This window comes from Mus musculus, chromosome 13, assembly GCF_000001635.26.
Source record: "Mus musculus strain C57BL/6J chromosome 13, GRCm38.p6 C57BL/6J".
Lineage (NCBI taxonomy): Eukaryota > Metazoa > Chordata > Mammalia > Rodentia > Muridae > Mus > Mus musculus.
Genome location: NC_000079.6, coordinates 109741761 through 109761451, shown reverse-complemented (window position 1 = coordinate 109761451; position 19691 = coordinate 109741761). Strand labels below are relative to the sequence as shown.

General features: G+C 41.2%; 1 protein-coding gene across 6 annotated transcripts in view; it reads right to left on the bottom strand.

Moving 5' to 3' along the window:
• The window catches only part of Pde4d (phosphodiesterase 4D, cAMP specific), a 1301793-nt gene that overhangs the window by 194518 nt on the left and 1087584 nt on the right, over nt 1-19691 (bottom strand). For all 6 annotated transcript variants that reach the window (NM_011056.3, XM_006517643.2, XM_006517644.3 and 3 more), the window contains one exon: nt 3839-3875. In NM_011056.3, coding sequence (NP_035186.1) covers nt 3839-3875 — 37 coding nt within the window. The remainder of the gene's footprint in view (nt 1-3838; nt 3876-19691) is intronic.

Sequence of the window (19691 nt, the reverse complement as noted above, 5' to 3'; positions counted from 1 at the left end):
CCAGACGAAAGTCACTCTGTGTCTCGGGTGTTTGTTTTCTCGAAGCTGACGGGAACTTGTGCAAGTCAAAAGGAAGCTGTTTATGCTCTGCAGCCATGGTGACCTTCAGCAGTCCCCCTGAAGGAGTTCATAGAACCTCCGAGTAAGCCAGCCAGTCACTGGAAAACCTGGCTCATTATCACTCACAACTCCGAAAGGTCACACCGCCTGTGACGAAGTATCCAAATAGCTAGCTGCTGACGTCAGGCCATAGTGTCTTTCATGAGGCATGAAATTCTGAATGATGCAGAAATAAAAAAATTAACGATCCAGTCGTGAAATCACGACAACTTAATTTGTGTTCTAAGATGTGAAGAGCAAACATGTCAATAAAGTATTTAAATACAACTCCTGCCTCAGCCGGCTACTCCCTATTCTAGATGAAGATTTTTTAGCCTCAGAATTTTGAGATCTTTAATACAAAACACTTTTGTGATTACCCAACAGCGTCTGGACATTGGGTGGTAGAAGTAGTAATTTAATAGTTCATTTCCGTAGGAAAAGTTTTTCAGGTAATTCATAGTTTATAATCATTTGAAAAAAATAGCCCATTCAGGAAGACATTAATTTATGAATGAAATTTTTTCTGTAGAAAGAGTTGTTTTGCTTTGAGATGGGGCTCACTGTATGGCCCTGGCTGGCTTAGCATTCACTATATAGACTCTACTCGCCTCCAATTTAGAGATCTGCCTGCCCCACTCCTGGGTTGCTGGGACTAAAGATGCTTACGACCATACCTCAACTGTAGGTCAGTTTTTAAACTTTGTTTTACTGGTAAGATATTAAACTGAATTTTGGGGGGTTTAGTATGCACATTTTATACACTTATTTTAAATAATTCCTATCTTTTGGCTATTGAAGAATTTAAGCAACAACAAAAATGTTGTCAAGTAAATTGTACTGTATTCCATAATCTGGATAAAATCAAATGATTGCTATTTCGGCGGACAGACAAATGGAATGAGACCGACAGATGGATGGATGGGGGCGGGACAGTTAAGCAGTACTTGAAGCATTGACACTATTCTGTTTCTTAACTTTCGTTTACTATTATTATTTCTGCTTTAGATATTACTGCATATATAGTATGCCACATTTCCAAATGAGACTGAGAAAAGCAACCTCCCCCAGGCTCTGGCTGCCGGCCTTTGGCCTGCTGACTTTTAGCCTATAGTTTTGCATACGCAGTTGTGTACTCTGTTGTAGTAAATGCCACTGAAGACACACAGATGTGAGTACTAGAACTCTGTTTTGGTTTGTGGCAGGATAAAGATGGTTCTCTACTTAAACGTTAAAAATATCTTCCACTCTGTAAGCTACATATGATCCTGGCAGAAGCGTAAATAGACATTTCTCAGATGAATCTGTCACACATGATGTTGCCCTGAGCCTGGGTGACTAAGAGACATTCTTCATAGAAATGTCCCTCAGGACACGCCCGGGAGGGAAGCAAGCCTTGAGAGAGGAAGAGGAAAAAGAGGAAAAGGGTTTATCAGAGCCCCTGGGTGAAGGGTCAAGTTCCTAGATTCTCTTGTGTTCCAGGGCAGCTCTCTGCATAGACTCAGGCTAGCATTAGAAGCTACAGCCAGAATTCTCTTGCCTCTTTAAAGCTTATTATTAAAGGATCTCTACATTTTCTTCCAGACGGCTTAGGCTTAACAGTTAAAGGCATTGCTTTCTCTTCAGCCACCTCCAGTAAGTGTGTAATCGCTTACAGTAACAAACAAAGGAATGATGAAAAAATTCTAAATCTTGACAATGAGCAGTGCTAACACTCCAGGAAAATATTGTTTATGGATTAGGCCACAGCATGGGAATATCCACACACACAATTCTCATGTTCTTCGGGGTGCTTTCAAACATTTCTTAGCCAATAGGATTCACTGATGTTGGCAGGAAAAAAAATTATGCTGGCTTCATTAAACAGTTAAAGTGAATGAGTAAAATGTTTTTGGATTTATTATTATTATTATTTTTTTTTTTTTGGCCAGGCTACGCACAGCCGATGCCACTGGGTGGCAGTACAGCACAGGCTGTGACATACAGGGAGCGGAGGCTATGGTTTGTCTTTGTGAGGTCAAAGACTCTTAGGAGTCACTTCAGGAAAAAAACAAAACCAAAACAATTAGTGGAAAATTATTTACAGGATAAAAAAACGTTTCCTCTGTTGAAAATCAAATCTCTTTCCAAGTTATACTTCTATTAAAATGCATGAAGTGATTGCTTCTCTGTGTCAGAAAGTTCTGGGTGATTTCATAATGACACGGTCTAGTAAGAATGGATCTATGTAGAAGGTTGCTAGCTGTAATTCATTCTGGTGACACACAAGTTGTGTTTTGTTTGTTGATTTGTTTGTTTTATAAAAGTGGAATAAAAAGCAAACGAAAGACAATGAACTTTCCCCATTGCCCCATGTAATCAATGAACTTGGCCACAAGATTACTGCTATTGGGGTGGAACAGGAAGGGATATACAGGAGCTTAAAACTATATTGGTGATGGCCTATTCCTAACGGAGCACTAATTCTCTGTTGTGGTAAAAATAGCCACTGTATTCCCCCTCCCCACCCCCACCCCCCGAAACTAACTGTCATAGTTTGGAACAAGAAAGACAACACAATTGTTCTTGTTTTCAGAGCAGACATATCTCCTGCCTCCAAAGGGGACAAGGATGCTGGTTTCTAGGGTTTGAACGCTTGTTACCAGTTTTAGGTTTTAGAAAGCAGTCAAAACCAGTGGGGCAGTGGAAAATAAGCAGCTGACTGGCGAGCCAGCTCCCCTGCACAGCTTTTACTCATTTCTGTTCATCAGCCCTAAGGACTCTGGCTAAATTGTTGCTATGTTCAACAGGAAGAGATGAGCAGTGGACATGAGGGACAGCTAAAGAGGATTCCTTCATGTCTAAGAGAACACACTGAAAGATTTGAGCACAGAGCAGAATCATTCTAAGGTAAAACGTACAAACTAATTAAAGCTGGCACATTTTTTTTTCCTGTGGACTGGGGTGCCTCTGAGCTTTTATAGAAGTTCAAAAAGTTCAAAACTTAAGACTAATAAAAGAGTTTAGATGTTAGCTAGTACCTAAATCTGGTTATGATTTGGACATTTGAATAATAGATGGATTCTGCAGGCTCTGTTCTGATAAGTAAACCTACCCAAGATGTTCAATAACAGATGGATTCTGTAGGCTCTGTTCTAATAAGTAGATCTACCCAAGGTATTCAAGGTCCCATTTCACTCCACAAAACATTTGGTCCTTAACCATTCTGTACACATTCCAAAACACTTTAAGTCATTTTATCATCTCACATCTATGCCACGGAGTTGAAATAGTTTCTTCTCTTATGCATGAAGAACGCAAACATGTTGCCCAGTTAAATCTTTGTATAAATAACACATGTGAAAGAGGAGTAAATAACATATCAGGTTGAATGGCATTATTGAATTTCAAACCCAGAGCATGTACTAATTATACTAGATGTAATTTAATCCATGATATAGTCTCCTTCTGGTGCTAATTCCAGTTTAGGGAAATAAGGGCCCGCTGCATACGTACTATCTCCCTTAGATAACTTGTTACTTGAAAGTACAGACACTCCTCGGGCCTAACAGCCTTACACAAAGCACCTCTGTAGGGCTAAGGTTACATTCTCCAGCACTGCCTTTTAATTACTCGAATGAGCCAAACAATTGGCAGTCACATAGGTGTATGTAATAAAGTCGTATTGAGAATCATAATAAGATCTGCACATCAACTGTGTAAATCTTTAAGAAGCCTACATGCTCCCAGGTTGGCTTACCTGAGCAAACGGGGTCACAATCAAGTCATCTCCATGTCTGCAAGACAAACCAGAGGCAGTGTTAGAAGGCTCCCGTAGTTCTCTGACCACGTTTGAGCAATATTAAATGGTACATCCCACTGCAAGCAAATCCCATTGGGAATTACAGTAACTCCATCTTTATCTTCAGTACATTTCCTTCCCAGCCTCTGGGTTGAAAACACATCTTCCCGGATGCTAACCATTGTCCATCTCCCTTGGACAAAAGAGAGTCTCCTTGGTTACCAACCAGTGTCAACGTTGCCTTTTTAGGCACAAAGGATGTGCTCTAAGTAGAAAAGGGGTCTCAGCTCTGGGTCTGCACCTTTCTCTACACCTCCCATTGTAGATGTTAGCCAGGAATGCCGTGCAAAGGACCAGCTACAGAACAGGCTTCTGGGAGAGAGAACCCTGGGCCATCCAACATTTGTAGGTGAGCATCAAGTGATCTGTACGGTCATGTGTAAGCCTTGGATAGGCCAGGAGTCAAACATAACACAGGAGTGCATCATCCAGTAATAAAAAGCCCTACGAAACTTTTCAACGGACTCATGTTCCAGCCACTGTACTTACAGGGGAATGTTACCCTGTGGGTGCTGTTGCTAGGGTAACGTCAGCTCCACTAGACTAGGGATACAGGAGCAAGGTGTCAGTGTGACATGTCTTGGAGAAGCAGGGAAACCCAAGAAGTCATGCAGCATTCTTCTTGGAAGAAAGTGGGAAGCTAGGACCTGGGACTCTTTGCAATATTTCCCAGCACCCATAAATTGAAGAACGGATGTCTTAAATCTCAGTGTTTATTTCTTTATCTAGCCAGTCACAACCTATTTTATTTATTTCAATCATTTCATTTCACTTATCTTGAAAGATAGAGTTTTTCCTTGGTATACCAGGCTGATGTTGAACCTGTAATATTCTCACCTTGAGCCTGTTAGTGCTGGGATTTCTAATGAGCATTGCCACACCCACTTCAGAAAAAAATTTATTTTTTAATTAAATGAATGTAGTTATTTTACACACACATTTCCTTGACATAAACTTCACTGAGAATAGTTCATTTGAACTGTCAGCTTATTCCTGAGCAATCCATGTCCCCAAACCGGCACCTATAAAGCTTGTGGTACAAGGAGCAGAGAGATGATATTTCCAATGGGCTAATGATGAAGACCACCTCTGTGGCAAGCAGTCTGGTACCTAGAAACACGTGCAGAAACTTCCAGAACAGACAGAATAAGCCACTGCAGGTCAGTGTGGAAGTTAGTGTTACACTAGTCTTCTGATGTGGAAGGTGCTCTATGTCTGTTCCCTTATCCTGGTCACCAGAGTGAAGTAAAAGCCATGCCTGTGGCCACAGGGAGGCCCACCTCTCAATCTCGAAAGAGAAGGCCCTGCTGGCTCCTGGGCCAGCTCTACTGGGGATCTGCAGGACAGGCTCAGTGGCGTGTGTTGACAAGGAAAATGACAGTGCTCTCATCCTCCACACCTGGTCACCTTACCCTCACCTCTGTGGTCCTTACCACACTATTTTCCACTCTCACTGTTTCGGAACTAAAGAGCCTGAAATATAGACAAGAGACTGAGAGTCTCTAAAAGCAAACCTTCTTACGTACAGCACTTAAATACAGAGAAGGGCCATCTCAAAGACAACGTTCAGCCAGATTCAGCTCCTGCAAGTACGATTCCCTCAGTAACTGTTTCAAGACTGGGAATGGAGAGACCTTGGCCCTTGTTAGTTTCAGTAACGGGGGCCTTTATGATGTTTCTTTTCCTTTGGTTTTCCTTCCTCCCTCCTCTCTCTCTCCCTCCCTCCCTCCTTCTTTTCTTTCTATCTTTCTTATAAACACAGCTTGCAAGGCTGGCTTGGCTGGAACTTGCTACGTAGCTCCGGCTAGCCTTGTACTCATAGAGATCCACCTGCCTCTGCCTACTGGATATTGGGATAAAATCCATGCCTCACCAAGCCCAGATACTGTTATTCCTTAAAGTAAGAGTTCAAACCTGATAGTATGCATGTACAACCCCTGCTACTCAGGAAGCTGAGGCAGAAGGAACCAAGACTCAGTGCCTGCTTGCAACTACAGAGTGAGTTTCAAGGACAGCCTGGGTAACTTAGCAAGATCCTGCCCCAAAACAAATGTATTTAAAGGTCTGAAATATATTCAACAGCTTACATGAAGTTCTGTGCTCAATCTATAGTACCAATTATGTACATACACCATACACCACACACACACACACACACTCGTACACATGCACAAATAAATAAATGCCCACAAATGCCACTAGAATACTTTTATCAATAGAATATAAGATTAAATTATGATAATAATTGTAAATAGTCATCACCAATATGTAGCAATAGTTAATATTTATTAAATGACTCACTGTGCAAAGAATTTTAGAGCGAGTATCTCCTAGTTAATATCTATTTTGATTCAGGAAAGGGAGTCACAAGAAACACAAACCCTGTGTTTATAAAGAAATTTGAAGAGGATTCCAATTCAAGCCCTATGAATCACAGACGTGATTCCCCCTCTACCATGCACTGAGAGATGCCAAAAGCCCACCAGAAAGCAGCACTGACTCCACAGTGTAGCTCTCAGTTCACGAAAATATCATTCAACTGATAGTCAGACATTAATACATAATAATAAAATAAAATTAAACAACAAAATACAAACAACTAAGCTTCATCCCAGCTGTGACTCCAAAGCAGCTCAGCCATCCTGATGCCTTCACACCACACAACCTTAAACTAAATAACAGAGAAAGGAGTAAAAGAGCATTTGTGTACTTTTTGATCTAGAAATAGAATTCTGAGCTATAGTTAACTAAAGTGCTTACAAACAAGGCACAAGAGGATGGCATTCATCATCCACTTCCGGGTGTGTGGACAACAAGCAATGGAAACAGCATGTCACAGAGATATCCACAATAGTCCCCACACAGACTCACTCATCTTAAGTGTCTATCAATAGGTGGAAATATGCCTACCTCATAGGATACTACTTAGGTTTTAAAGAGAGAATCATTTGTTGTAAGAGGTATGAACCTGAGGTAGGCTATGCTTAGTGTAACAAGGCAGACAAACAGTGTATGACATCACATGCACGTGGACCCTAAAACAAAACAAAACAAAACAAAACAAAACAAAACAAAACAAAACCATGAACTTACAGGAAGAGAGTCTGAAGTGTTAGTTACAGGGGCCAGGAAATAGGATTGGGCTTAAAAAGCCTTATGGGAAATAAGTTCATGAAATTTATAGCACACATTGCTGACTATGACAAGCAATATGCACAATTTTAGATTTCCTCATCACAAAAGCAGTAACTAGATAACGTGATAGGTACATTAACAAACTCAATCCAATGTTTAGATTCATATTAAAACTATTATTGTATATCTTAAACACAGACAATGTCTCTCCTTTCTCTGTTATTTAGTTTAAGGTTGTGTGGTGTGAAGGCATCAGGATGGCTGAGCTGGTTGGGAGTCACAGCTGGGATGAAGCTTAGTTGTTTATATTTTGTTGTTTAATTTTATTTTATCATTCTGTATTAATGTCTGATTATCAGTTGAATGATATTTTCACGAAATGGGAGCTACACTGTGGAGTCAGTGCTGTTTTCTGGTTGCTTAAATACATTTAAGAATGAATGAAGAGCCTGATCTTTGAATCAACCCAACCAAATCAATCCTTAAGACCAGGTACAGTGGCACAAGCCTAGCACTTGGAAAGTGGAGGCAGGGGGATCAGGAGTTCACTATACAGTACTCAAAGCCAGCCTGGATGACATGAGACCCAGTTTCAGAAACAAGAAGCAAAGCTAGGGAGATGGATCAACCAGCAAAGCTTGCTTCACAAAGCTGAGGGCTTCAATTTGACTCCTAGAATCCACATAAAAAAAAAATCCAGGCATGGGGGTTCATTCTTGTAATCACAGCGTTGGAGAAGATGGACCCCTAGAGCTCCCTGTGAGGCCACCCACCCTACTGTATTTGGTGAGCTCCAGACCTGTGAAGAGCCCTGTCTTGAAACAAAATGTGTATGATGCCTAAGGAAGAATAGCTAAGGTTGTTCTCGGGTCTCCACATGTGTGTCCTTCATGTCCACATACATGTACCTGCACTCACGTGAACATACATACATGCATGCATACATACTTGCACGCATGTGCGGGAGCGCACACACACACATACACACACATACCTCAAAAATCAATAAGTAAGCACATAAATTACCAAAGCATAAATCCTTTGTTTTTGCTTCACGTATGTTCAGATCTTCATTAAGAATGTGCATTGAAGGCTAGAGAGATGGCTCAGTGGTTAAGAGCACTGACTGCTCTTCCAGAGGTCCTGAGTTCAATTCCCAGCAACCACATGGTGGCTCACAACCATCTGTTTCAGGGTCTGCTGCCCTCCTCTGGTGTGTGTGAAGACATCAACAGCATACTCACATTAAATAAATCATTTAAAAAAATCTGCATTGATGATAAGGCATAAAACTGAGAATTTATTACACAGTATAAGCAAACACTCTGTGGTCTAACATCGAATGTGTGCTGTAAAGATAGAAATTTTGGTTTCATGAAGGAAAAATACATGATACTGAATAAGCTCTATGTCAGTGCAAACATAATCCACTCTCACATTTGCAGACAGAAGTTTCAAGCTTCAAAGGAACTTAGTAAATGTTTGTAGACAGGAGCACAAAGCACATCGTACTATTTTGCTTAATAAAGACTGATGCATCAGAGAAAATTATCCAGGGATGCTGATGTCACAGTTGGCCACAGGGGACTGTGAGTCCTAGGCTGAGTTTGAAGTTCCTGACAGGAGGCAAAGGGCTGAGTACCCAGAGGGAAAGAGGCTACACAAGTGCCCTCACTCTGTGTTCTAGGAACAGGCTCTTCTTTCATAGTGTACGTTATTTGACAGGTCTTCCGTTTACTCTTAACGTCATTGGCCCTGTTCTCTTGGGTTTTCTCCAGAAAGCTCGTCTGTGTGGGAGATTTACGGCTAGGGAGGGCAATCTCCTTAAAGGTCTGCCTGCGGTGGAATGGGGCCAGTTAAGTTCGAAGAAAAGGCTTAAGAAAATAGAGAAGGCTTTTTTTTTTCCCCCTAAGTCTGCTATGTGCCCAGAGTGAAGGACAGACAGGATCTAATTCTCCAGACTCTGCATGAATGGATACTCTCACATTCCCACTCCAAGACAAGGAACCAGGATCTGAGAACCTGGGTTCAGAGCCAGTTGTACCCTTGGCAAATGGCAGAGATCATTAGTTTCCTGAAGCTAGCCTGAAACCTAGAGTTTGTCAGGCAGAGTGGGTACACTGGTCCCGGTCAAAGTAACAGTAAATCTAGACTGTGGAGAAGTGTTGGAAAGTTTCATACTCCTTTGGTTAGCTTATCCTTTTCCTGACATTATGTTTTTTGTGTGTGTGTTGTAAAAGAGAGAGAGAGAGAGAGAGAGAGAGAGAGAGAGAGAGAGAGACTCTCATATCATTAAAAATTAAGCTGACTATATATTTTAGTCAGAATTGCTTTGTTATTGTCATTTCCATGGCAAAATAAGCACTCAGAGACCTACGTTGGTCTCTATGGTGCTTTCTTGACATTGTAATGGGCCTTGAAATCCCAAGGCATGGAGATGTGCTATGTAGCTAAACAGGGACCTAGGCTTAAAAAGCAAGCAAGCAAACAAGCAAGCAAAAGAATCCACTGTGTTGTTTTGACCATATTGTTTCCTGCTTGCTCGAATGAATTTGGACTATCATAAGCTCCTCAGAAGTAAATACCAGAGTCTCCAGAATAATGCTGCCCAATAGAAATACTCCCCCCCCAATCTCCTGGGGAGGGAGTGGCGGGGGGGGGGGGGGTTGACTATGGTATCCACTATCCACAGGCAAATGAAACACAAGGCATCCTGAAAGCCTGCAAGTACCATGCAGGAACAAGCTGTGTGTGCAGTCTTGCTCTTCCTGGCTCACGCATGGTGGCTCACAGGTGGACTGAGAAGGACTTGGTCCACATGATACCCTGCATTTGCATTTCCCTCTTGTATTCGCAGAAGGTTGGTTGACTTGTTATGCCTCTGTTTCTACTTTCTAGACTTGGCTTCGAAGGAGAGGGTTGCTGCGACGACTGATGTGTGTTTAGCCCTGCCTTTACAGTATTTTTGGAGACAGAAACCTCCTTTTGGACCCAAGGTTGGGAAAAACCCCACTAGTCTCACAGTGATTAGGGGAAAGCTGATGCAGGGTCTGAGAGACAATCTAGTAGGGAATACCAATCAACGAAGAAGCCTTTTTACCAAGCCCAAACCGAAGCGTTCAACACACCAGAAGTCTGCAAGCAAAGCTTAGGGCCTGCTCCTTTGACTTGGATTTTCTGAAGCAAAATTATACTTGCAATGAGGCCTTTGTTCCCTGCATATCTATGATAGAGTATCTCCATGTTTCCTACTGCAGGGAGCTAGAACGATTCAGTGGCACCCCCTGGTAAAGCTTACCTCCAGGAACATACTACAGAACTACTGTTCTATCTGCAGCTGTGTCTCCTTATACGGCTCAGAGGATGATATGGGGAGAGACTGAGAATGGCTTGCAAAGGAGCCAAGACCGACAAGCAAAATACATATTTCAAGTGACTGATATGTAACAGAGAAGGCATTTATGCTGGTGTCTCAATATCGGCTACCTCTCTCCTTTCCTGGCTAGGATTTAAAAAATAATAAAGGCAAAAGTGATTTTTTTTTTCTGTCTTGTTTTCATGGATCTGTGTTGCCTTCAAAATGACACCCTAAATGGCATAGCTGCTATTCCTCCTGCTCAGCCAGTTAACAGAGTAAGCCTCAGTCAAGCACACCGGCCAGTTTTACGGTCCTTCCCTCAGAATGTGCTGAGAAGCACCCACCAGGGGGCTCCTAGAAAAACCAACTCCTCGCCTTCTCCAAACCTGCCACCATCTACCTCTTTCTAACCATGGGTCACCAAACTGTAACGTTCAGAAGGTTTCCATCCTGTGATACACCGGAGCAGGGTTCAAATCTCTGTCCTCTTCAATGCCTAGAGGAGAGTGAGTAAGGCTTGGAGAACAAAGTGAGTGCCACCAGCGCCAGGTCCACAGCTTGTTCAAACCATATGTTCTTTGCAAGTTGAAGGGGCCAGGGAGAGGCCATTGTTTTGGCTCTAGTTCTTCTCTTTGGGGCTGAGATAAATGGAAGCCCCATCCAGACTAATGGGATGGCTTTTCCCCTTGAAGATGGTGTATATGTTGTCCTGTCATTAGTTAGGTGATAATTCACATATTGCTCTCAGAGATCCCGTTCCTTTAAGAGGACGCTGGTAAATGACCCAGCTCTTCCTTAACCAAGACAATCCTAGCTGCCTTTCTAGCAGGAATCTGATGGCTTATAGGAGTGTCAGATAATAATTTTCATTATTAAACAGCTTTTACTCCACATTTATAAAAAAGTAGGTGTTACATTTCATAAACAGTGAAGTGGTAGGATTATTATTCAATCAAGTGCTTACTTTTTTTCAAAGACTTACTTAATGCCCAGTGTCATATGGCTTTTATTTTATTTTACGTATAAAAATAGTTTATTACTACACAGTTTCCTTTAGATTTCCACAACCTAGGAAATCTTAGGTGACTGTTTTTTCTCAGTTATTTTTTCACCACTACAAGATTTATGGAAAATAATATGTATGAAGATTAAAAAAGAGAGAGAGTTGGTTCAGTGGGTACAACCACTTTCTGTGCAAAACTGAGGACCTGCACATGGATCGCAACACCCACATTTAAATACAGCTAGGTACAGCTAATTGCCTGCCTGCAAACCCAGCAATGTGGGGAATGGGGGACAGGGATCATTAAGGTTGCTAACCAACAGTCTAGCTTTCAATGCAGGGAAAGACACTCTCTAAGGAAATAATACAGAGAGTGATGGACCAGATGTTGTCTGGTCTCTGCCCATGCACATAGGACCTGTACATATATGTGCATATATATCACACTCACACATAAGCTCACACATTCATACAAACCTGCAAAATAAAGACATTTGTAATCTGGCATGGCTATAATCCCAGAACTGGGAAGGCTAAGTCAGGATGATGGCTGTGAATTCAAGGCCAGCATGTATTACACAGATCAGTCAATCAATCAATAGATAAGGTGGGGGGAGAGAAAGAAACTTGTATGTTAAATGTTAAAACAAATTCCCCTGGAGATGGGTTAGAAACACATAGAAATAAGACATTCGTAAGATAGTTTGTCCAACTGCACTTTTCTCTCTGATTTAAGACAAATGTTTCTCTTCTTATATCTTCTAAGGTTTTGGGAAATGCTTTTACTTTGTCAGTGGAAGCTGGGATAGTAGAACACATGCCTCAAACACTTTGTTAATTTGAAAGCTTGCAGTGCATTGCAATAAAACCAGCCATCGTGACAACAGCTCACAGTATTAATGCCTTCACCTGGACGTTTATTTTGACCATGTTAAAGGCAATTAAAACATTGGGTTTGTAATTAAATTAAAAATATAAAATATATGTTAGCTAATATATTAAATTGCGTAGTTTGGAGACTAAAAGATCAAGCTTAGTTTGCATTTTGACATTACTCATTTTTATGAGTCTGTAATAAAATAGCTCCGTTATTGAAAAAAAAAAGTAGGAAAAAAAAAGACTTAACAAGATAGAAAGAAATAAAGTATGAAAAATGTTAGCTTGGTAGCCAGTGTCCTTTGCATACTTTGCCACCAGGCTTCTAGAAATCATAAAGATCTGTGTCACTCTGCACTAACATTGCACAGTGACAATAATACCAGTGGTCAGCTACAGAAGCAGAAGAGTGGGCCACCTAGACTGTACCTGAGACTGTGTGACTTTGGATGACAATAAAGGATCTGGGAAACCAGGTGTCCTCAGGTGAACCTGATGTCACGGCTCCCCTCCCCCACCCAGTAAGCTGCGTCTCACATGGCTGGTCTTGCTTCAATCTTCAGGATATAAATAAAATAAATACATTTACATAGAGCTTTTCAAGCTCAGTTCATGGTGCTTCTGATGTCTCAATTTTATTTACGAGACTCCCTTTGCCCAAAGAAATCGCCGATAGTTCCAATGAATAAGTAGTTAGGTCCAAACAATTTCATAAGGTTCCCCCTAACAACTCAGGACCCGTTTAGCACTGTACAGCTTCCTACTGCGAAAGGAGACTTTTCTTTAGCAATTGCTTTTTATCCATCAATCGCTGAAAACCCAGTTTTATAAAGACATGATGACTTGAAGGGCTGCTATGATCTAAAGATGAAAGCAGAAAAAATATAAAGCTGCTAGTGTTAGAGGTGACTGACAAATATTTTGGTTTCCTTGAGGAGTAAAAGCATTCCTCCCACCTGTGTGATTTCCCTCTGGGCATCACTGCCCCTGGTCCCATTAACCTAACATCCTCAGCTGGGAGAGGTCTGGAATGGGGAAGGGTGGTTTGGCTTTGATAACTTCCTACTTAAGTTGATGAAAGATGGCTCTCAATTGACAAATCAGATGAGTTTAAAAAATTTAGGAGTATATGTGATGCTAATCTGTCCTCAAGTTCACTATATCTGGAATCAACTAAAAACAGAAGCAGCTCAACCCATGTGAAAGGTTTTCTTGATTGGATCATTTGAGGTGGAATGAAACACTGTAAACCTGTGAGAGGGTTTTTTGTTTGTTTTTGTTTTTTGTTTTGTTTGTTTGGTTGGTTTTTTTTTTTTAACATTCTTGTTGCAGTGTTCATCTCCCCTGCTGCTGAGACATTCATTCTTTCCCAGGTATTAGGAACCTCTTCTGGATTCTAACATAGACTTCTGAAGACCAGCAGCTCATTAGGACTTCCCAGGGTCAATGGCATCAGATTGGGATTCCTCAGACATCCAGTTCCCTGAACTGAACAACTACCAGACTCTTGGCTTTTCTGCTGTAAGACAGCCATCGCCGGACTACCCGGACCACAGCCTATAAGCCCCTCTCATACATTTCATATATACTCTCCTTGTATCTGTTCTATTCCTTTAGAGAAGCCTGACTATGCAGCGTATTAAAATCTAAAATTTGTCTATAAGAGGTTACACAGTTTTCTGTAGTTCAGTGGGGAGTAGAATCTTTCCAATGAACCATCTGCTTTGTTTTGATTTTTGTTCTGAGACATTTCAGAAAGAGTCCAAGGAAGAATTACTTAACCCAGAGTAAAACCATGAATAGATATGTTCTCTCCTGCCTTCCTTAAGCCCAGCTCTGAAGATGATACTACCAAGCTACTTAGTAGGCACAAGCTAAAAGAAGGAGGGTGTCTCAGGGTTTCCATTGCTGTAAAGAGACACCATGACCATGACAATTCTTTTAAAGGATAGCATTCAGCTAGGGCTAGCTTACAGGTTCAGATGTTTAGTCCATTATCATCCAGGTGGGAAGTATAGTAGCATCCATGCAGGCATGGTGCTGCAGGAGCTGAGAGTTCTATGTCTTCCTCTAAAGGAAGCTGGGAGCAGATTGACTCTTCCTCACTGAGCAGAGCTTCAAAGCCCACCCCCACAGTGACACACTTCCTCCAACAAGGCCACACCTACTACTAGTACTACCTCCTATGGGCCAAGCATATTCAAACCACCACAGCAGAGCTCTGACAGAAAACCAACACCAGGGGCTCTAGAGGTGTGTGACATTGGGTAACTGTGAAGGAAGATGTGGCAGTATGAACAAAAGGGTAAGGAGATATGTCCACCAGCAAGAAAGTCCCCAAGAATAACATGTTTTAACCATCTGAAAGGAACCCAGCAATAAGTGTCCAAGGCTTTTCAATTTAAAATGAATCCACCCACATCACTGTGCCTTCAACCCCTACTGCACATTCTGTGTGTAGGAGTACAGTAGGTAAACATGAGGGAAGAGCTGTCTGAGTCATCTCTAGGTTCTATATGTCATGGGCTAGTCAGCAGAGGATAGGAATGGAGGTCCAGTTATCCAGGTGAATTGACTTTAACCTAATGAGTTTGGGAGGTAGCTTAAATTCACTGGATTGGGGGTTTTCAGATTCAATGATCCTTGTCTCCTATGGTGGTTAGTTTTGTCGTCAAGTTTGATGAGATTCAGAATCCCTTAGTAGACTATTTTCTGGACATGTCTGTGAGGACCTTTCCAGAGAAGCTATCCGATCGGCTTCCCACACCCTTGCCACTACAGCTGGAGACAGTCTCACTGCCATGCCTTCCTTGCTATGGTAAACTGCACACTTAAAAACTGTGAGCCAGAGTACGTTCTCCCTTGCTTAAACTGCCTTTTTTTTTTTTTTTTGGTGGAGGGAGAGGTATTTTGCCACAGCAATGACAAAAGTGATGAGTGCACCTCTTGTTGTTGCTCATTGTCCCGTTAATCTTTGCAATCATCTCCCTTCATGCTTTCAAACACACTGTCTCCTTATTATTCCATTCTCCTCATGTTCATTCATGTCACAGCAGGGTCAGCTGTCATTTTTCTGGTTGTGTCTACAGTTATATAAATGTTTTATTATTAAGTATGATTTATATCTGCTTTTCCTATGTTTACATCTTTGCTACGCTCACTAACACTGACGTGCTTCTTATTTTTCTTGTGTGTGTGTGTCTACACTTATGTGTGTGTACTTGTGGATGGGCAGGCATGTGTGGGGAGGCATGTGCACATGTGTATTGAGGCCAGAAGGTGACTGAGAGTGTTTTCCCAATGACTTCTTCACCTTACTTTGGAGCCAGACTCTGTCTCCTGGTGAACATGGAGTTCACTGGTGCTCTAGAATGGCTTTCTATTGACCTCCAGCAACTCTTTCCATCTCGACAATGCAGGGATCACAGTCCTGCTGCTATATGCACCGTTTACAAGGTTGCTGAGATCCAAACGAAGATGCTGATGGTCACATGATAAGCATGTTTATCAATCAAGTCACCGTGGTGACATTTGTGTTTAATAAACACAGCAGAAGATTCTGGAAACATCTATCTTCTCTCAGTGAATGCTTGTAGACTCTGAACTTTTTTCCATACTATAGAAATGCACACATTTTCTGAGTCAGATGCATGGCTGCCTTATTGATTTTATGCACTATAAGATTTGTCATGGTTTATTTTTCACCAAATTTTTATAGTGCTTCATAGTCATTCTATTAGTCAAATGGGTTTGTCTATCAACTCACAAATATTGTTCACAATGGTATCATCAAAGTGATGTTCTTTACAGATGATCAAAACTTTTATTGTGTTTTGAAAAGATGAACATTTTTGGACTTTGGGTCTCCTATTCACAAATGGCAACTAACCAGTACCTCCCAGAGCTGTGTCTGTAGTTGCATATGTAGCAGAAGATGGCCTAGTCATTCATCAATGGGAGGAGAGGCCCCTCAAATATGGTCTTGCGAAGACCATATGCCCCAGTACAGGGGAATGCCAGCGCCAAGAAGCAGGAGTGGGTGGGTTGGGGAGCAGGGTCGGGGGAGGGTATAGGGGACTTTTGGGATAGCATTTGAAATGTAAATGAAGAAAATATCTAATAAAAAAAGAAGAAGCGAAGAGTCTGATGAGATGGTTCCGCAGGTAAGCATACTAACTGCTCTTCTGAAGGTCTGGAGTTCAAATTCCAGTAACTACATGGTGGCTCACAACCACCCATAATGAGATCTGACGCCTTCTTCTGATGCATCTGAAGTCAGCTACAATGTACTTATGTATAATAATAAATAGATCTTTGGGCTGGAGCAAGCAGGGACTGAACAAACAGAGTTGACCGGAGCTAGCAGGGTTGACTGGAGTGAGCAGAGGCCTTAAAAATTCAATTCCCAACAACCACATGAAGACTCACAACCATCTATACAGCTACACTGTACTCACATACATAAAAAAATAAACAAATCTTTAAAGAAGCAAAGGATGAAATGAGACAGCAGATACAAAAATCCTCAGAAAAGTGAAGTGTAATATGCATCCATGATTTATGTTCTGACCATTGCTGCTGTATTTTTCCTTTGTGTACATCTGCTACTTATTAATACTTATTTATGGATGATAAGACAGTGGCATCTTGCCAGGAAGTGATGATTTCTTTCTTCTCATTCCCTAATTAATTAAACAATTATACCCAAACTTACAGAGGATTTGTTTTTTCTAAAATATTTCATTCAAACAAAGAGTTACAAACTCCTGACGCTAAGCGATTTTATCTGTTGAAATGCTAGTTAAGAACAACATCTACAGAATCATCAAGTGAACACAGTAGATTTTATTAAGATGATTCTCTCTAAAGGACAGTTGTGTAGTAGAGCTATGGACATTGCACATTGCTGGGAACTAAATAAAGGAGCCTGAGGTTTACACACATGGCCACATAAGCCATCAAATAAAGGGAGAGCAGAGTTATGTATGTGTGGAAGATAAATGCTGTATTAAATTAAACATGAAGTCATAATTACTTTGTTTATCTTGTTTCTCAGCAAGTGTGAAAGAAATGCCTCATTTCTCCTGGGAAAATACACAGAGGAACTCAGAAAGCTGAGCACGTCAAGGCATTATTTTTCAACAATTTACAGAGTTGCCTCATGGTCTGATTCAATTTGTCATTCCTACGTGAGTCCTCCCAGCAGATAAAGGACGTCTTGAATTGGTACAGGGTAAAATGAGGTCATTCTTGTATAGGGCTTTGGAAATAAAGGCTTTTTTAGACTGTGAAATACCACCAGCTTTTCATAAAACAGAGCTGCATATTTAGTCTTCCCTAACTTGAATAGAGAGTATGGAACACACGGCCTATGCATTAGCATCCCAAAGTTCTTTTTCTAGAATTTTAGAGAGCAGAGCATTTAACCACTAAGATACTTCCCCCTTCCAGTTCTCTTACCTTTCTTTCTAATAATTTTTTAATTGCTCAATACTTTCTTTCATTCATATAACAAATTTTAGTTGTTTTTAACCCCTCCCTCTCCTTCTTTCTTCCCAACAAGTCTTCCTCACACTTCCATGTCTACCTTTGTGGGGTCCACTGAGTTTCATTAGCATGTCTTGCCTGTTCACTAACCATAGTCCCTTAGGAATGGGTGGAGCCTCATGGGCCCCTTCCCCATCCATGGTGAATTTCTGGCAGGCCCAATCTTGTGTTGGTCTTCTGAAGACAATCAGAGCTGCAGAGAGTCCATGATTGCAATGGCCGCACCATGTCACATCCAGATGTCTTTGCCATACGTCTCTCTGTTCTTTGGCTCTTATATTCTTTCCGCCCCTCTTCCTCAATGTTCTGTGGTCCTTGGCAGAGGTGCTTTGTCTATTTAGTTGTTTCACTTTTAATGAAGTTGGACTAGACAGCTTATTTTTTGGCTATCCTTGGGGATTCTTGAACTAAGTATTCTTCTATCAATCCCTCTAGTGTATTGTTCTCTTGCTTGATCAGCTTATTGATCTTCTCCACTGTATGAGTCTTGCATATATTATGCTGGGTAGGCACTCTACCACTGGGGGGCTACATCTCCAGCCCTATTTGTACTTTTGACTTTGAGGCGGGGTCTCGCTGTGTTGCCTAGGATAGTACTTGACCCTGTCAATAGCTGACACAGTCCTTGAATTCAGCATTATCCTGTCTCAACCTCTGAGTAGCTGAAATTACAGGAGTGTACCGCCTGGCTTGGGTGAGCAACGGCTTTGTCCTTTCACCTTGTCCTCAAGCTGCCTACCCCACTCTCACTGGTGACAATGGCTAAGCCTCCTATTTGATTGAAAAGTAGATGTCATAAGCCACAAATTCTCTAACCCCTTCTCTCCTTCATCTCTGTCTTTGTATTTCTTCTTTGTCTTCTCTAAAGAATACAAAGCTAGAGAGATGGCTCAGTGGTTAAGAGCACTGACTGCTTTTCCAGAGGTCCTGAGTTCAATTCCCAGCAACCACAACCATCTGTAATGGGATATGATGTCCTCTTATGGTGTGTCTGAAGAGAATGACAGTGTACTCACATACATAAAACAAATAAATAAATAAATCTTAAAAAAGAATACAATCTCAGCCTTTATCATTTTTCCAGAAATTATTTCTTGAGCACAATTGTGTCAGTAACTATACATCTATCTGTAATCTTCATTTTTCCTGAATTTAATCTCTAGCTTCTGGGCCTTCACTCAGCTCAAGTGTTATTAATTAAATTTTTCTTTCCTCTTGAATTTTTTCTTTCCTAGTCAGGTTTGATTCTCTCACTCCCCTTTCTCATTGATTTTCTAAAAATAGGCATTCGCTGGCTTAGAGAACTGCTTTCAACTCACTCCCCAGTTAGTTGGGCTTCTAACTCCATTGCCTGACTAAGGTACTTCACTCAAATAGCATCTAAGCACCTAGTAATTACAGAGGTAATTGGTTTTTCTAATCTCTTCTAGTCCTGTAGACTATTATTTCTAATTTTTGTCCTTCTCTTGCCAGCAAGTCGCAAACTTTCCCCATCCTGTTCTGTTAAAGCTGAATCCACATTGAGTGTCTGTCTCTTCTTCCTCCTGTTAATACTGACATCTGTTCACACAGTCATTGTCAAAAAAGTGAACTTTTGTTTCTCTACCAGCCACACACACACACACACACACACACACACACACACACACCACAGTTCTATAGGCCTTCTGCTTCTAACATCTGGACTAATCTGCACTTCACTGCCTTGATCTAGATTTTCATCCCATGTAACCAATTATGTTTCTATGATGATATTGGAAATGAATCACTTTCTTATCATCTCTTCATTGTATGACCATTACAAAATATAATAATAATAATAATAATAATAA